Consider the following 18230-nt stretch of genomic DNA (forward strand, 5'->3'; position numbering starts at 1 on the left):
CTGCCACCTTTTGATCTATAGCTAGGCCAGGTGAATTGGGCTAGGAATCAGTAAAATGGTCACTGCAGTTTGCAAAAACAGCTATCACCATCATAAATTTAGATATCTGTTGTGTTTGAGATACACTTTTTCTGCACTAATTGGACCAGGTACCTCATTAAACCATTTAGTGAACTTTCCATTTTCTTAGTTTTACATCTTTATCAACAGTCAGACGGTGAGTGGAAAGCATCACAGAGCTTCAAGACTTTACAGAGTAATAAAACATCTCAACATGGTGATAACATCACAGTGCGATAAAAGGTATTCCAGAGTTACATTTCAAGGTATTTACTTAGTAAGTGAAACAAAGGGAAGCTTTAAGGACTGGAGAGATGACTCAGCGGTTAAGAGCGCTGGCTGCTCTTCCAGAGAACAGGGTTCAGTTCCCAGCACCCACTTGGTGGCTAACAACCAACAGTAACTCCAGTTCCTGGGGATCAAACAGCCCCCTTCTGACCTCTGCCGGTATGCACGGGAGTACACCTACCTACATGTAGACAATACATTAATACACATAAAATAAAAATAATAAAAAATTTTTAAAGAGTATAACTTTTCCTTGTCACATTAGCGCTCCAAAGTCTATTAACAAAGAACTTAAATTTAGTTGATGTGATTTCCTTAAGTAAATGGAGGAAAACGAGGAAAGCCCTTGGTCTCCTATGCAGTCATTTCCAGCATCCAGAACTCAGGCTGAGGACCCTGCCAGCAAGGCTCGGCTGCTCAGCGCTCATTGCGCAGACACACATGTCCCCCAACCTCTGTAGTCAGGATAGGAGGACGACTTTCCGGACACTAAGGGTTGCCCGCTTGCAGGTAACAGGATGCAAGCTGGGCACTACCCCTACAAATCCTCATCCCCTCTGCTGCCAGGAGCTGTGGGTGGTTTCCATTGCAGACAGAAGCCAGAACTCCTCCATTGGTCAACCACCCGCGCTGTAGGTGGCTTCCATTGGTCCAGTTCTGCATCGCGGCGCACGGCCTTCTGGGAGTTGTAGTCTCAGAGTCTCTGATGCGGCCGCCATTGTCCAGAGGACGCCTGGTGGGGTGGTCCTCTTGACCGGGGCGGCTCTTTACATTAGTAGTCGTCTTGGGCTCCTGTGCTGGACCTGTTAGCCCGGGATGGACCCCCAAGACGAAGCCGCAGCAGTGACGATGGCCTCGCGCTCGCGGGCACGACCTCAGGTAACAATAAAAACAATAGGACGAGGGGGCTCGAGGCCCACCGTCCTCGCCTACTGGTCCGCTCCGCGGCCGCCATGGCTTTTCCAGATACGAAAGCGACCGCGGCGGGTCAGGCGCGGAGCCCGGGTTGGAACCCAGGCGGCCTGGTGCTCAGTGCGCCTGCGCCGACCTCCTGTGCCCCTGCCCTTTTTTTTTGGGGGGGGGAGTCGGAGGAGGGGGGAATCAGTGCTTATAGGACAGGGCACACCCCTGTCCCGGGTCCACCTCTGCTCGTGATGACATCCTCCCCCACATCCAGAGAGGACCAGCGTTGGCCAAGCGCCCAGATGGCGAGTGCACGCACGGTGTAGGAATGCTGTGATGGGGTACAGTGTTTGCAAAGCCTTCTAGGTCGTCAAAGCTCCAGTACTTCTAGGCAAACCGGCTGCCTACCTTGTTCTCCATAAAGTCTGCCTGGCAGAAACCAAAAACAATTCATACTTAAGTTCTGTGACTCTGAAATTATGTACTGCTTATCTTTTTTTAATTAATTTGTTTTTTAATATTATCTTTATTTTATATGTATGAGCGTATTGCCTGCATGTGTGTTAAGTGCACCTGTGCAATGCCTTTGGAGATCAGAAAACAGCGTCGGATCCCCAGGAACTGGATTCAGGACAGTTATTAGCAGCCATGTGGGTGCTGGGACCCAAACTCAGGTCCTCTGCAAGAGCAGCCAGTGCTGTTAACCACTGAGCCATCTTTCCAGCCCCCTAATTTTTTATGTGTATGAGCATAATGCCTGCTTGTAGGCAGGTGCACCTGAATCATGAAATGCCCTTGGAGGTTAGAAGAGGGTATTGGATCCCCTGAAACTGGAGTTACAGATGGTTGTGAGCTGCCATATGGGTGCTGGGAACCAAACCCAGGTCCTCTGCAAGAGCAGCCAGTGATCTTCACCACAGAGCCATTTCTCCAGCCCCATGTACTGCTTATCCTGAGTGTGTGTGTGTGCGTGTGTGCTGGTTTCTAGGCAGTTTGCATTATTTTACATTCGGTGCACAAAGTGAGAGTGTTGATAGTCTTAGAGTGCAGATTTTCAGATTCCTGTTAGCCCAGTTGTCCATGAAATGTGACTGCAGTGTAGAACTGTGATCTGAGGCCTCCTGTCAACAGCCCTATGAGCCATCTTGAAGGCTGACAACTTAGCAGTGAATAAACAGTAAGAAAGAAGAAGTGTATTACCTGTCCCTGTGTGACAAATACAATGTAGTGACCTAAAACAACAGTAAATATTACTTCACCATTTCTGGTAAATAGGAATCCAGGAATGACTTATCTCATGGTTCTAGCCTAACTTCTTGAAATTATAATCAAGATGTCGGCCTAGTAATTGTCACTGGAGACTTGACTGGGGCTGGAGAATCAACTTTGAAGACGATTCACGCACATGGCTGTGGCAAGAGGCCTCAGTTCTTCTCCATGTAGGCCTGTCTGTAGAACTTCTTAGGTGTCCTCACGGTACAGTGTATGCTTTCCCATAGAGCAGTGGTCCAGAAGACAGCAGCTGTGTTATGACTTCAGCCCAGACTTTACTCTGTCATATATCCACAGTATCCTATCAGTTACACAAGTTAGTGTGGCTACATGCAGGTCTAGGGGTTACTGGGGGTGGGGGCTGGTCACTACAGGAGCAGGGACCAAAAGTAAAGGACATAGAGAGATCCAGGATATTAGTTTCTTGTGGCTGCTGTGACAAGCCACTGCAAACTTTATGGCTAAAGACAATATATATTCTAAGCCAAGCACATTGGTGCATACTTACAATCCCAGCACTGGGGAGGCTGGGGCAGGAAGATCACAAATTCAAGGCCAGCCTGAGACCTATCTCAATTTTTTTTTTTTTAATTTTTAAAAAGGGGGCAACCAGGTGTGGTGGCACATGCCTTTAGTCCCAGCACTTGGGCGGTAGAGGCAGGTGTATCTCTGTGAGTTTGAGGCCAGCCTGGTCTACATAGTGAGTTCTAGGCTAGCTGGGATTACAGGGAGACCCTCTCTCAAAAAGACAAAAAAATAAAATAAGGGGCAATATACATTCTAGAGATAAGTTTGAAACCAGCTTCACTGAACAGAGCCACATGCTTACCAGGGTTCTAGTGGAATATCTGTTCACCAACTTTTCCAGCTATGAGAGCTGTGGTCCTGGCACTCCTGGACTTTTGGTCTCTGGTCTGTATTCAGAGCTAGCAGTGTAGCATCTTGCTTCCACCATCCCATTGCCTTCTGGCTTCTGTAGTCAAATCTCACTCTTTGCTTACTTCATAAACTCATGATTGCATTTAGGACCCACCTGGATAATCTGGGCTATCTCCCTCTTTTAGCATCCTTATCACATCTGCAAAGTCCATTTTACTGTACCATAATAGGAGCAAACACTGGATATCTTTGTGGATGATTATTCTGCCTACATTGGCTAAGAGGGATCATCCTATATCAAAAGATGACAAGGGGGGCTGGAGAGATGGCTCAGCAGTTAAGAGCACTGACTGCTCTTGCAGAGGACTCGGGTTCGATTCCCAGCACCCACATGGCTGCTACGAACTGTCCTTAACTCCAGTTCCAGGGGAATCCGACGCCCTCTTCTGACCTCTGTGACACTGCATGATGCAGGTGCACTCACATACATGCAGGCAATACACTCATACACATAAAAAAAATAAAAATTAAAAAAAAAAAAAAAGATGACTAGGAACCAGTCCCATGTTAAGAAGGGGTTGGGGTGACTGTTCACTTAGCATGCGTGAGTCCCTGGGTTTGATCCCCAGCACCACATTAAAAACAAAGCTGACTGTAGTGGTGCACACTGTAATCCCAGCACTTGGAATGTTGAGGAAGGATCAAAACTTAAAAGTCATTCTCAGCAACATGATTTTTTATTTATTTATTTTTATGTGTATGAGTGTTATGCCTGCATGTATATAAGTACACTCATGTCATGCAATGCCCACAGAGGACAGAAGAGGGTGTCAGATCCCATGGAACTAGAGTTATAGATGATTGAGCCATCTCTCTAACCCCATATAAGAAGTTTTTTTTTTTAAATTTTATGTGTATATGTGTATTGCCTGTGTGTAGGTAAGTGCACCTGTATTGTGCAATGCCCACGAGGTCAGAAGAGGCTGTCAGATCTCCTGGGACTGGAGTTACGGACAGTTGTTAGCTGCCATGTAGGTACTGGGATTCAAACCTGGGTCTTCTGCAAGAACAACCAGTGTTCTTAACTGCTGAGCCATCTCTGCAACCCCAATAAGAAGTATTTTTTAGCCACTTAATTCTCATATGATCCCCAAAGGGGTGATGCTTTATATTCATGGAAACTGGGAGGTAGAGAAGAGTATGTATTTGGTACTTCTTGGGAAGGACTCGGCTAAGCCAAGACTGATCCAGAAATACATGACTCACATACAACAAATGCCAGTCCAGAAAAGTTTTTTGTTTGTGGGACATGTCCTCAGAACTGACGTATTTATTTACAAAAATGTGTGTGTGTGTGTGTGTGTGTGTGTGTGTGTGTGTATGTCCTGGTGTCTTGCCAGAGTCTATTTTCACCTTCCACCATGTTGATCAAAGGGATCAAATTCAGGTACCACGTGCCAGGCGTTGTAGCGCACACCTTTAATCCCAGCACTTGGGAGGCAGAGGCAGGAGGATCTCTGAGTTCAAGGCCAGCCTGGTCCAGGCCAGTTGGGGCTACAGGGAGACCCTGTATCAAAAAAAAATGACCCTCCCCCAAAAAAATTCAGGTGCCTTTACTCATTAAGTCATCTCACTGGCCCTATTTACAAAAATTAGTATTTTCCACTTAGAAGCTTATCCTGGTTTCTAAAACCTCGTCTCCAAAGGTTGGCTGTTCTGACCTTATGACCTACATTTCCCCACCTCCACTTCTGCCCTCATTCCTCAGAAGGTGAATCTCTGTATGGGTTGTCAAATGACTCACTTCAGTCTTCTGAGCATGCCTGAACCTGCAGGTATATGAAATTCTTTTTCTTTACTCTTTTGAGACTGTCTCATGTAGCTGAGATCGGCTTTGAGCATCTGATCCTCCTGCCTCTACCTCCCAGGAGTTGAGATTACAGGTATGCATCACCACACCCAGTTTATGTGGTGCGGAGGATCAAACTCGGCTTCGTTCACACTAGACAAGCAGGCTACCAACTGAGCCACATCCCGAGCCCCAGATGAGCTTCGGATCCTGACTCTACTCTCTTCGGGGAGGATGATCAGCCTCACTTTGATTCTCATAGGCTCAGAAGCCTGCAAGTCGGTGACCTAATTGGTCTCTTCTGGTCCCTGTGACTGGCTTTGTTGATGTTCCCAAGTGCTCTCATGATTATGGATTACTTGTCATTATGTCGTCACTGTAACCCATACATATACGCAGTGACTCAGTAGGCTCCCAGTGAGACCTGAGCCATATCACTCAGAATGTATGTTTTCCTAGGGCTCCTGCCTGCCTCTTTTTCCCTTCCCTGTTCCTCCTTTACCAAAAAGCACTGATAGTGGGCATGGTGGTGCATGCCTTTAAATCCAGCACTCAGGAGGCAGAGGCATACAGAGCTCTGTGAGTTCGAGGAGGCCAGCCTGGTCTACATAGCGAATTCTAGGCCAGCTGGAGCTACAGGGAGACCATGTCTCAATAAGACCAAAAAAGCAAAACAAAACAAACAAACAAAAAAGCACTGATAGGAATGGTCTGGCTAATTGAGAGAATGTATGTGTTATTTCACTGATAGGGATGGTCCAGCTAATTGAGAGTAAATGTCATGTTTTAGGAGCCAGTGACTTTCCGGGATGTGGCTGTAGACTTTACCCAGGAAGAGTGGGGGCAGTTGGACCCTACCCAGAGGACTCTGTATCGTGACGTGATGCTGGAGACCTTCGGACACCTCCTCTCTGTGGGTAAGGTCTGCTTTCCAGGCTACAATGACTGAATCTTCCTAAGTTATATAGGTTGTGAGCCTCTGGTATAGAGATACAACTTAGCATAAGTCTTCATCCACTGTGGGCACACTCATTGGGAGTTGGCTCCCCTTTCTGTCACACAGCAAAACCTTCATGTGACGGTGAGGTGTCCACTGAGCTGAAGAAGCCTGGGCAGAGCAGCTTCTGACGTCCTGTGTCTTTTTCTGTTTCTAGGTCCTGAGCTTCCCAAGCCTGAAGTCATCTCCCAGCTGGAGCAAGGTGCTGAGCTCTGGGTGGCAGAGAGAGGAGTCACCTGGGGCTGCCATCCAGGTAAGAACCCACTGAATAAGGTGCTACTAAAAGGGGATTCTAGGAGGCACCTGGAGATGCACTTTGTGGAAAGGATGATGTCTCGGGGCCCACAAGACCACCCCCTTTCTTAGGTGTTCTCGTAGTACTTGCCATTGTCATACAGCCATGATTGATTGTAGCCAAATGGTACAGAACAAAACCAGCAAGGGAAAAGAGTGCTTATCTAGTCAGACCTCTCTCCAGGCTGTTCCTCAAGGAAGGCCCCCTCCCTGTGCATGCCTGGGACTTCATGGGCTAGGTAACTGGTGGACCTGGGACTTGGTGGGCTAGATAACTGGTGGACCTGTGACTTGGTGGGCTAGGTAACTGGTGGACCTGTGACTTGCTAGGCTAGGTAACTGGTGGACCTGTGACTTGCTGGGCTAGGTAACTGGTGGACCTGTGACTTGCTGGGCTAGGTAACTGGTGGACCTGTCACTTGCTGAGCTAGGTAACTGGTGGACCTGTCACTTGCTGGGCTAGGTAACTGGTGGACCTGTCACTTGCTGGGCTAGGTAACAGGTGGGAGTGAGAGCTGCTCTCCCTGTTGCTCATCCTACCTTGTTTCTTGCTGTTTCCCTACTGTGGTCACTTCCTCTCATCTTCTGCAGGTCGCCTGGTTGACTGTAGTCTCCACCCTCTGTCACTTGCTCTCACCACTGGAGACAGCAGGCTCAGTAGTTTGGGGATGGCTGGAGCTGTGGGGACCCCAGGTGAATTCAATCTGAAGCTTGTCTCAGCATTGATGCTTTCTACTGCTCCTGACCAAACCCGGTTACACCACCTCAGCCCTCACCAGTAGCCTCACGTCTCCTCACTCTGGGTCTTCATCAACCCTCTTCCCACTGCTAGGATTGGTCTGGACCAGGCTTGGGCTAACCTTGCATTTACTAGTGTCTTAGATCATGGGTCCATCCAGCTAACATTCTGGAGGGCTTATACACACTCTGTCTTTGATGCTAGGAGTGTAGCAGAGAACGCAACACAGAGCTGAGCCCTCACTTGCTAGGGGTCTGAGAAGTGGGTGCTGGTATCAGGTGGTAATGATTGAAACAAACAAAAATTATACCTGTGTAGGGCAAGGTATCACACTCCCAGAACAGACAGGGAGCCAGGCCTCTTTAGAAGGTAACACGAAGGCAGGCCGGTGCCTGGGGATGAGCGTTCCGGACTGAGGAAACAGCATGAGCAAAGGAGCATGGGAATGTTGGGGGATAGTGAGCAGGCAGGCAGGAAGCAAAGTGAGAGAGGAGATAAAGTCAGTGAAGTGATGAGCAGGAAAAATACAGTCTGTCTGCCATCAGAAGGGGTGTGCGTGGTGAGCAGAGGGGTGCCCAGGATTGGAGAAGGGCAGGTCTGCTTTTCTGTAATAACTTTATTAAGATTCATATACCATAAAATTCAGCCATTGAAAGGCAGGCATAGTGGTGCACACCTTTAATCCCAGCACTTGGGAGGCAGAGGTAGGTGGATCTCTGTGACCCTGAGGCAAACCTGATCGACATAGACAGTTCCCAGCCAGCCAGGGCTACATAGTGAAACCCTGTCTCAAAAAAAAAAAAAAAAAATCTCCCATTTAAAGTTGGAGGTAAGATCTCAGTTGCATGCATGAAGCCCTGGATTTTCCCCAGAACAACAAAACAAACAACAATCAAAAAAAGTATGTAACCCAGTGGTGTTTGAGTATGCTCACAGAGGAGCATCACCAGTTCTAGAACATTTCATCACTGTCTGAGTGGTTTTAAACAGCACACATTTTCTTACAGTTCTGGAGGCTGCCTTTTCCTCAGAAGAGAGAGGAAGATGTGGGCCTCTGATGTCTCATCTTAGAAAGGCACTAAATCCATCATGAGGGCTCTGCCTTCATGACTCAATACCTCCCAAAGCCCCATCTCCAGCTACCATCACACCAGAGACTAGGACCTAAACGTAGGCATTTTATAAATATGAAAGTATTCGGTCCATAGCAGTCACCTTAAAAGATACCTATTAGCCATCACTGCCCAACTTCTCCAGATCCTGGATTTGCTATTTGAGGCCTTTCTTAATCAGTGAACTCTTAGTTTGTGACCTTGTGTCTGGCTTCTTTCATTTATCTTAATATTTTCAAAGTTGTGTGTATTGATGCTTGGTTGCTTTTTTATTGCTGAATATTCCATTGACTGGATAGATCATAGTTTCTTCCTTCCTCACTCCCTCCCCCCCTTCTCTCTCTCTCTCTTCTTTCTTTCTTAGTTTATTGCAATGCTAGGAAATGAACCTACATGATCTACATGGACAATGGCCTACATAGTAAGTTCCAGGCAAGCTAGGAGTACTAGGGAGACTGTATCAAAAAAGAAAAAAAAGAGGGTAGGAGGATTCAAATCAGAAATGTGACATTCTCCTGCAGAGCTGCCAGGAGTAACCAGCCCTTCTGACATCTGGATTTTAGGACTTCTGTATTGCAGAACTGTAAGATGTACAGCATGTGTTACTTTTAGGCACAAGTTTGTGATAGGCTATGTCAGCAACATGCAAGAGGTTAGTGCATTTTTGCTTCACTGGCAGTGCTGAATGACACTGAGTTGTGAAGCGATGGCTGAGGGCAAGGGTAGATGGTGTCAGGAGAATCAGGACTTGCAAGGGCAGGTCGTCAGGACCTAGGTTAGAAGCAGAGGCCCAGGGTACTGGGAGCCTGTCTCTCACCTTGTTTTCCCCTTAACTTCTCAGAGCTCTTTGTGTTTCTTTCAGGCTGGGTCCTTGGACCTGAAGGTCACATGTCACTCAAGGAGCAGGGCTTCCCTAAGAAGATGTCCCCTATGACAGAAAGGGAAGGGTTCCCAAAGGATACTCCTTGTGATTCCATGACAGGTCTAGACCAGAGCCAGGCACTCAGAAAAGACCAGAGTATCTTGAGGCAATCAGAAGGCCCCAAAGAGGTACCAAATCAAAGTCAAGGCTGTGAAAGTCTTGGACTTGGGAAAACCTGTGTTCTTAATTCAAACACAGATCTACTACCAGAGATTTCTAGAAAAGAATATGACTGTATCTATGCCACACAAGTTAAAAACGCAGTCCATAGCTCAAGTTTAGTCAATCAGCAGACAGACTCCTCAACAACACAACTCTTTGATGACAGTGGCTGTCACAAAACCTCTGATCAGAGTATACCCATTCCAGAACTCACAAAAAACCAAGTTCAAGATAAACCCTACAAATGTACTGATTGTGGGAAGTCATTTAACCATAATGCGCACCTCACGGTACACAAGAGGATTCATACCGGAGAGAGACCATATATGTGTAAAGAGTGTGGGAAAGCCTTCAGCCAAAACTCTTCCCTTGTTCAGCATGAGCGAATCCACACTGGAGACAAGCCCTATAAATGTGATGAATGCGGGAAATCTTTTTGCCATAGCACACACCTTACTGTCCATCGGAGAATTCACACTGGAGAGAAACCATATGAGTGTCAGGACTGCGGGAGGGCTTTCAATCAGAATTCATCTTTAGGCCGGCACAAAAGGACACACACTGGGGAGAAGCCATATACCTGCAGTGTGTGTGGGAAATCCTTCTCTCGGACTACTTGCCTTTTCCTACACCTACGTACTCACACTGAGGAGAGGCCTTATGAGTGTAACCACTGTGGAAAGGGCTTCAGGCACAGCTCCTCCCTGGCCCAGCATCAGCGGAAGCATGCTGGGGAGAAACCCTATGAGTGCCGACAGAGGCTGAGTTTTGAGCAGGCACCAACTTTAACAAAGCACGAATGGACAGAAACCCTCAGCTCTGACCCACCTTTGAGTCAAGTTGAACGGACTCAGCGGAACGACAGGCCCTTTAAATGTAATCAGTGTGGAAAATGTTTCATTCAGAGTTCTCACCTCATCCGACATCAGATAACTCACAACAAAGAGGAAGAGCCCCATGGACGGACCCGAAGACAAGAACAGTCGTGTGGCCGGGGCTCAAAGCTCATTCGGCCTCAGCACTCCAATTCCAGAGAAATCTCTGTGGACCAGGCAAAGGCAGGACAGCCAGCAAGCAGGGCCCTGGCCTTGTTTGACCTCCATGAAATTATGCAGGAGAAAAACCCTGTGCATGTTATTGCGGTAGGAGAACCTTCAGTGGGCACCTCTCTGTTATTTGACATCAGAAAATCCACATAGGAAGTGCTTCAGATAACTTTTGACCTACAAATACAAAATGCTAAGTCTACACTGTGTTCATAGCAAGAGAGGATGGCATTATGGCAGTGGTGACCTCTGACTTTGTATGGAAGTGCTGCTTCCCAAATACCTGAGGTTGGTGGTCTCCAGTTTATCAAGTCAGTACACCTTTAACAACAGGCTTTCGTTTGTTTGTTTTGAGACATGGTCTCTTTGTTTTTTTAAGATGGATTTTTTTTTTAACTTTTTAAAACAATTTTATTTATTATTTTTATTTATGTGTACGCGTGTACTGCCTGCATGTAGGTAAGTGCACCCGTGTCATGCAATGCCAGCAGAGGTTAGAAGAGGCTGTCGAATCCCCTGGGACCGAAGTTACAGACTTCAGTTAGCTGCCATGTGGGTGCTGGGATTTGAACCTGGGTCTTCTGCAAGAGCAACCAGTGTTCTTAACCACTGAGCCATGTCTCTGGCCCCAACAACAGACATCTTAATCATGTTTTCTCTATTTTAGAATGAGTTCATCAGTGATAAAACCTATGCACATGTGTAGTGTTGAAATAATCAGTGTATGGCCCATTTTTTTGTAAAAGTGAAAGTGAAAGTAATTTATAATAGAATAATGTGTATTGAGTTAGTATGGTGTCTCAACATGTCATTACACGGGCCCACTTTCACCAGGAGCTCATGGCTGGTATCGGGCATGCTTTTGGCTACAGAAATACTATAAGGGGCATTCCTGTGCCCAAGGTGAGTTTCCAGAGTGGTGACTATTTTGTAAAAGTTTTGAACAAGCCAGGCGTGGTGGCATACACCTTTAATCCCAGCACTTGGGAGGCAGAGACAGGTGGATCTCTGTGAGTTTGAGGCCATCCTGGTCTACACAGTGAGTCCCAGGCCAGCTGGGACTACAGGGAGGCCCTGTCTCAAAAAAACAAAAACAAAACAAAGTTTTGAGCAAAACAAAATGCTCTTTCATTTTTGGGAAATTCTGCCTAAATTCCAAATATACCAGAAGTAATTTGTGTTTGTTTGTGAATTCAGGTCAGAATCTCAGTTCACAAGTTGAGTGTACATGGCTTCCTGGGGCCGGTTCTACTTTTCATAGTCACTGTAACATACTTGGCTCTTGCCCACATTTCAACCACGAATACCATTCCAAGTCATCTGACAGAAGCCCCCACAAACTTCTACAGCATTCCCCAGAGGGGTCACCACACCCGTGCAAAGCACTGCCTTGAAGTATCCAGTGTTGCTGTAAGCCAGAGGTTCCTAGCTGCAGTCATTCTGTCCTCAGAGGGTACATGATGGTGCTTGAAGTCATTTTTGTCACAGAAGAAGGATGCCACTGGCATCCGGGTGGAGGCCAGTAATACTGTTTGTCATGCTTCAGTACCCAGGGCAGCTCTTCAACAAAAAATTTTCTAGCCCCAAGTATCAATGATACCCATGTTGAGAATCCCAAATATAAACTCAACCCAGAGGGCTGGGGTATAGCTCAGCAGTAGAACACTTGCCCAGCATGTACAAGGCCCTGAGTTCAGTACCTAGTGCCAGAGAAAGAAACACTAGGACCACCCAACCCTACAGCCCACATTTCTTGATTTGTAAATGGATTGAACAAAGCCGTATTAACAATCATGTAAGTCTGTTTTTAACAAATGGAGTCATGAATTTTTATATGCAAAGTACTGTTTGGCAAATCCTTTGCCATTTTGCCATATTTATATTTGGTGTGAAGAATCTTTTTATCTTAGCATTTATTGTGGACATTCTAAAAGATGACTGATATATTCCATTGGGTCTCCCACCCACCTCCTCACCCCTCCCCTCTGTGTATTATTTCACCTCAGTCCCAGCAAACATTTCATTAATATTTCTAAATATATTTCTAAAAGGCTAGGACTTTAAATATATATGACCATATTGAGCCACAGGGACAAAGCCATTTGTATAACTACACTAAGCCACACTTGGGGTTTTTGTTATGTTGCTGTTTGCACTGATGGTCTCCAAGCTGGAGTTTGAATGGAAGCAGTGCGCCCTGGGGTCATTGTATCCTCTACTGGGGCACTGCAGTAGAGAAAAGGTGTTTAGGAAAAGCTATTAATCCTGTTACATCTTGACGATGTATTATTTATATCTAACAGATGTCATCAAATACCCAGTATCCAGATGTTCCTGGTTGCCTCATAAGTTTTGTATCTGTTTTTGTTTAAATCATAATCTACATAAGATCCACACTGTGTTGGGCTGATGTTTTTCTTTCTTAAATCTCTTGGTTTTGCTGTTTCTTAGTCTTTTGTTATTTGAATAACTTAAATTTTGTTCCCATCCGAGCCACCCTCCCTGGTTTGACATGGTCTATTGACTTCTGGTTTGTCATCAAGCCACTGAGCCTAATGAGGTCATGTGACTTCCACTCTTCTCAAGCTTGTCTCTTTGGACAGAGTCTCTGCAGGAGGACCATCAGAAGCCTTCCTCTCAGCTGTCAAAGCAAGTAAAAGCTACACTTTTTTATTTATATGAAGCAAAACAGTCTAACTTGACTTCACCATGAGAAACTTCACCCTTATCAAACTGCCTTCCCCTAAATGTTCCCTTAAGGAAAACAAGAGTTCCGACCTGTTGAACGCGCCCCAAGCCCACTAGGCTTGGAGCTTCAACAAGAGAAGAGTCAAGACAAAGGTCTTGATCTTATTATAAAAAGTTTAATTCTTAACAGTCAGGTGAGCAATCACAGAAAAAAAACTTTTTGTTGTGAGGCACACAGGTCTTATATAGGAATCAGATCAGGGGTAACCAAGGAATCACCAAGGATATTTTACTAACAGAAAGTAACCAAGGATGCGGCACGTAGCTGCATCACGCCACCAACTCCAGTGTCTGAAGACTGAAACGAAACTGTTTCCAGAGTGCCTAATTACTCATGGAGGCATAGCCTGTGAGCTCAAACTGCTGAAGCAGAGAGCTTAGAAGCTCTTAAAGTGGCAGTCTTCTTTTCCACAATGCTTAAGTCAAGCATGGCTGCTGACATTTCCCCCGTTTTATATTTAAAAGATGTAGAAAATGCCAAGACTGGGATGGAAAGACCCTGCCTGTCTTAGGTTGTCCTCTACCAGAGCAAAAGCCATTGGATGATCAGCCAGCGATCTGCTTTGCTCTGAGAAGATCTTACCCGTCACTGGCTAACCGGCCTCCAAGAAGCTCCCATCAATTGGCCACGGCCATGGGGAAGAAAACGGGAAAATCTTATTAAAATTTTCTTGCCACCGTACTGAATTTTATGTATGGGTTGATTAGGCATCAGGTTTAGACCTAGGCCAAATAAAGGCACCAAATCGGAATTGAGATAAAGGAAAGAAACCTAAAATCAAATGATTACATTCTGATCATACAATTGGAGACTGAACATAAAAGATCTTAAACAAACTAAAGATGAACAAAATTCATGAAAGCTGACACAGCAACAGTGAACAAGCTCTTGTAGAAGTCTTGAAGAAATTCATCAGCATACAAAGTAAGAGCAGCCAAGGAAGCAATCAATTGCTCAGTCAGGTCAGTGAGGCATTGTAGTACAAGGCCAAGTAAGTATAACGGTGAGTGCCATACATCGGAAGACATCCGGGCAAAGAAGAGACACAGGACAGTGTCATCAATCAGCATGTTGTGGGTCAGCATGGAACGTAGAATCCTGAAATGTGTATCCTGCAGGAAAACACAAACCTATCCTTGCCCCCAAAGGAGCACTGGATCAAGCCCATTCAATTTGGGGAATAGAGCATGCACAAGACCCTTAACACAAATCCCTTCCTTAACACAAATCCTAATGAAAGTATGACAAATTGAGGAAACAAAAATTGATTAGGAGGAAATACAAATTGATTAGGTTATTTCCTAATTTCCCTAGTTTCACCCTTCTTTATTTTGTAATTGAAGCCAATTTTTCATTTTGAAGATGAAGGGAAGATAGAAAAGTCTCAGCAGCACATTTGTGATCCTAGAACGAGTCCTTGAATAGGGCTGCTTTCCCAAGAACGATGCATTTGCACAGGAATCCATAAAGAATTCCGTTGAGTTAAAATCATAACAGAGTCAAAAGATGGATTAAAAGCTATAGAGTTATTAAGACAAGTATACAAACGACAATTCTGACAAGGTAAGTTCATGTCTTGAATGACCACATGTCCAATCAAGATTACTAGAGGAAAGTGGACACAAGCTGTAACAGTGCATTTTTTAACTTTAGTAAAGTTGTAAAATACCTTATAAATAATAGCAAAATTTCCATCAAGATTTCTACAGGCTTAAGAGCAGCTAGCAATTTCCAAATATGCATTTGAGGAGGATATAATGTATGTCCTATTCTCAATTGAGGTCGAGGATTAGCTATTCCTCCATCCACCCAACCTATAACAACAGCACTATTGAACTTATCTTTCATGGGAACAACATCATGTAGATCACACTTAGAGACAAACTTCTTATAATCTTTACAGTCTGTAACCAATTTCCTAAAGGACCCCAATCAATCCAAGTATGATTCCAGGACCTATAAACTTTTCCAATTAACCCTTTACAATCTTGCCATATCAAAGATTGTCTTTCAGAAATCTGAGCATAGGAAAAACTTTCACACTCTGGGAAAGATGGACCAGCTGTAGTCTCATATTCAGTCCAATCAGAACCTGTTGACTGAGCAGAAAAACGTAGCACATCTGGGTGACTACGATTCCATCCACCTCCTGGAACAACCCAATGTTGCTGTTGTATAGGATAGCAAGGAGGAACTCCAAAGCACATAATATCAGAAGACACAAAGTGAGTATAATTAAAAACTGTTCCTCCTTCATCAGGAAAATCCAGCTGACCTGTTTCATAAGGGGGTGACAGTACATTCATAGGAAAAGTAGTAACCAGAATAGTAGTCTCCTTCCAAGTATAAGAATGAAGAAGAGAAGGATTAGGTACATGAGTCCAGTAAATGCACTCAGGTTTAGCAGCAGAAATCCAAATGAGCAGAACAAATTGTGAATAAAAACAGATTTCCCTTATTGGAGAAATGCATGGTTATAGATTGAAGCAACATCAGCTGATCTGAAAGCAGAGCGATAATGTCTGACCTAAGAACGAATTGAAATGTTAGTTTTAGAAGTCCTAAATAAAAAGTCAAAGGTAGAATAAAAGTCAAAATCTGAATCTTTACTAGCCGGGCGAAATTAAGAAAACACAAGAATAATAAAACACAATCTTAAGCAATCACCACATTAAAGTTTTAAATGTCAGAAGAAGAAAGTCAAATTGTACTCCAAGATGTCAATAGAAGTGGAAGCCAACAAATGATTTCTGTAAGTAAAAGAGTAACCCTATATAACACAAAGTAACCAAGGCAACATAAAACAAGCGTAACAAATAAAAATGTAAATCAATAATGTGGCAACACTGTAGTCATGGAGATATCAATTATTAATAGAGAGGTCCCTGTAAACAAAAGAGTGATCCGGACATTGCAGTACAGACATCCAAGGTAACATGACACAAACAGTAAAGGAACAACTTAAAATAAGTATTGAAAGGAAATAAATTGAATTTAAACTCGATATTAATTGATTTATGTTAAGTGCCTAAACCCAATATTCATCAGAGGATCCGAAACGAAGTATTTTTAGATTCTAAAAGAATCTCAAAGTAGGGTCCAGCAAACCTACAAGTAAAAGAAACTAAGAGACAAAACTTAACAAAGATAAAGGTGTGCATAAGAAACAAAAATCCAAAATTTTTAGAAACTCTAAATGAAAGTTAAATATTGTTTAAAAAAAAAAGGCTGTTAAAGTTGTAGAATCTGGCACCTAATTTTATCTCCTTGAAGCCTTGAAAAAAGGCAGGGAAAAGCATTAATGACCTGTAAGTAAAAGAATTACCAAACAGGTTTCCAAAGCAACAATCAACAAGCTGAGTTTGGACATAGTGTAAGAGAGAAAAACCACAGAGGACAAGCCAGCCTTCAGGTTGCAACAGCAAGAGGTTTATTTAGTACACAGGTACCTGTGGGCACAAAGTCTCCCCGGGTGACTTGCGTACCTCAGGTCGGGTTTGTGGAGCTTTTATAGGGCAGAAGCGGGGTACAGAAGCAGAAACGCGGTTATTGGTTCGTTTAAACTATTACAAAATGCTACAGGGAGAGCGGGGAGCTTACTTATCACTAAGCCAGATGTCCCAACCATAAAACTTATTTATCAGTGAGTTGGAGATGTCCTGGCCATAATACTTACCTATCAGTAAGCCAGATGTTCCGGCCATAAAACTTATTTATCAGTAAGCCAGATGTCTCAGCCATAAAACTTACTTATCAGTTAGCCAGATGTCTCAGCCATAAAACTTACTTATCAGTAAGCTGGAATTCCTGACCGGTATGCGACCTGCCTGAGAGACTTCATGGCTCCTGACTTTTATTTTTTTAAATTCCCTCCCCTTAACTGATTTCCTGTTGATCTCTGATTATTTCCATAACAATTCCGGAGGCCCCAGCAAGAACAAGTTGCTGTACCCTCATTGGTAATAGAGGCTGCCAGTCATGGACCCTACACCCCCTCGGCATCTGAAACAGAGAAGTGCGCACCCCTTAAGAATTTAATCTGGGGTCTCCTTGTAGGAGGCCAGAGAAAGCTGCATAGCCCCAGACCCGAGACTTTCATCAGTTGAAGCAAGACGGAGACCCAGAATGGACTTCCAGACCAGGTAATGGGCCCCAGGTTAGACAAGTGGAAGCAGGACGGGCTGAGCCCCCGCTGGAGGTTGCATATGAAGTCTTGATGTGATTCAAAGATGGCACTGGCCTCCAGTCAGGAAGCCCCCGCTGCATATGAAGTCTTGATGTGATTCAAAGATGGCACTGGCCTCCAGTCAGGAATTAAGAGGACCACAACTAAACCGCAAAATGATTCTGAAGGGCTGATCCCATTTAAGGTAAAGCAGGAATCAGGAATCAGACAGCAAATCGGGCCATAACTAAACCTTGACATGATTCCAAGGTCCTGGCCCCATTTTAGGCAGAACAGGAATTTAGTGGAAATAACTAGGGAACTGTCTTAAACTCTGAAGGAGTGTGCATGAATGTGAGAGTGAAAGTAATGGTTCCACAGCTCTGCAAGGTCATGGAATCTGACTGGGCCTCACCCTGTGGTTCCACTGAGGTCATATAACCTAAACAGGCACTCACCTTTCAGGTGACTGGGTGTAGGGATTATATGTGTGGCCCTAAGGTAAGACCTCTTAAGTCACTGAGAGGTGGCCAGCCAGGAAAGCAACTGAATGAGGGAGACTAACACTCTCCACCCCCTCCTATGCACACATTACATACATCCCAGCCACATATAAAATTTCAGATGGGTTCCTCCCAGTCCAGGTGTCAGGCCCAGGTTGTCCTCCAGGTGATGCTGGACAACTTTAAACTAGGCTATGCAGGAAATTATGGCATTAAGATAACACTCTAAATTAAAACTTTCTGTGAAGTCCAGTCATTTGAAATCTGGCCATGCTGGACAAGAATTCCCG

General features: G+C 44.7%; 1 protein-coding gene across 2 annotated transcripts; it reads left to right on the forward strand.

Annotated features, from left to right (window-relative positions):
- Positions 1 to 704: 704 nt before the first annotated feature.
- Positions 705 to 10952, forward strand: Znf8 (zinc finger protein 8). Of its 2 annotated transcripts, XM_029558467.1 has the most exons (5): positions 705 to 1227; positions 6042 to 6168; positions 6406 to 6501; positions 7134 to 7235; positions 9256 to 10952. In XM_029558467.1, the coding sequence occupies exons 1-5, from the start codon at positions 1165 to 1167 to the stop codon at positions 10674 to 10676; spliced, it is 1809 nt and encodes a 602-aa protein (XP_029414327.1). In that variant the 5' UTR covers positions 705 to 1164; the 3' UTR covers positions 10677 to 10952. The 2 variants fall into 2 exon arrangements, with proteins under 2 accessions (XP_029414327.1, XP_008820993.1); XM_008822771.3 differs by lacking the exon at positions 7134 to 7235 and having other exon boundaries at positions 931 to 1227.
- The last annotated feature ends 7278 nt before the right edge of the window (positions 10953 to 18230 follow it).

The sequence above is a fragment of the Nannospalax galili genome, unplaced genomic scaffold (genome assembly GCF_000622305.1).
Source record: "Nannospalax galili isolate Female #2095 unplaced genomic scaffold, S.galili_v1.0 scaffold649, whole genome shotgun sequence".
NCBI classification, from domain to species: domain Eukaryota; kingdom Metazoa; phylum Chordata; class Mammalia; order Rodentia; family Spalacidae; genus Nannospalax; species Nannospalax galili.

What these genes read in the sequence shown, in the direction of transcription:
- Znf8 (XM_029558467.1), top strand. Translation starts at nt 1,165, where the DNA reads ATGGACCCCCAAGACGAAGCCGCAGCAGTGACGATGGCCTCGCGCTCG. An exon ending in GCTCGCGGGCACGACCTCAG is followed by an intron (nt 1,228 to 6,041) that starts GTAACAATAAAA and finishes GTCATGTTTTAG; the next exon opens with GAGCCAGTGACTTTCCGGGA. An exon ending in TGGAGCTGTGGGGACCCCAG is followed by an intron (nt 7,236 to 9,255) that starts GTGAATTCAATC and finishes TGTTTCTTTCAG; the next exon opens with GCTGGGTCCTTGGACCTGAA.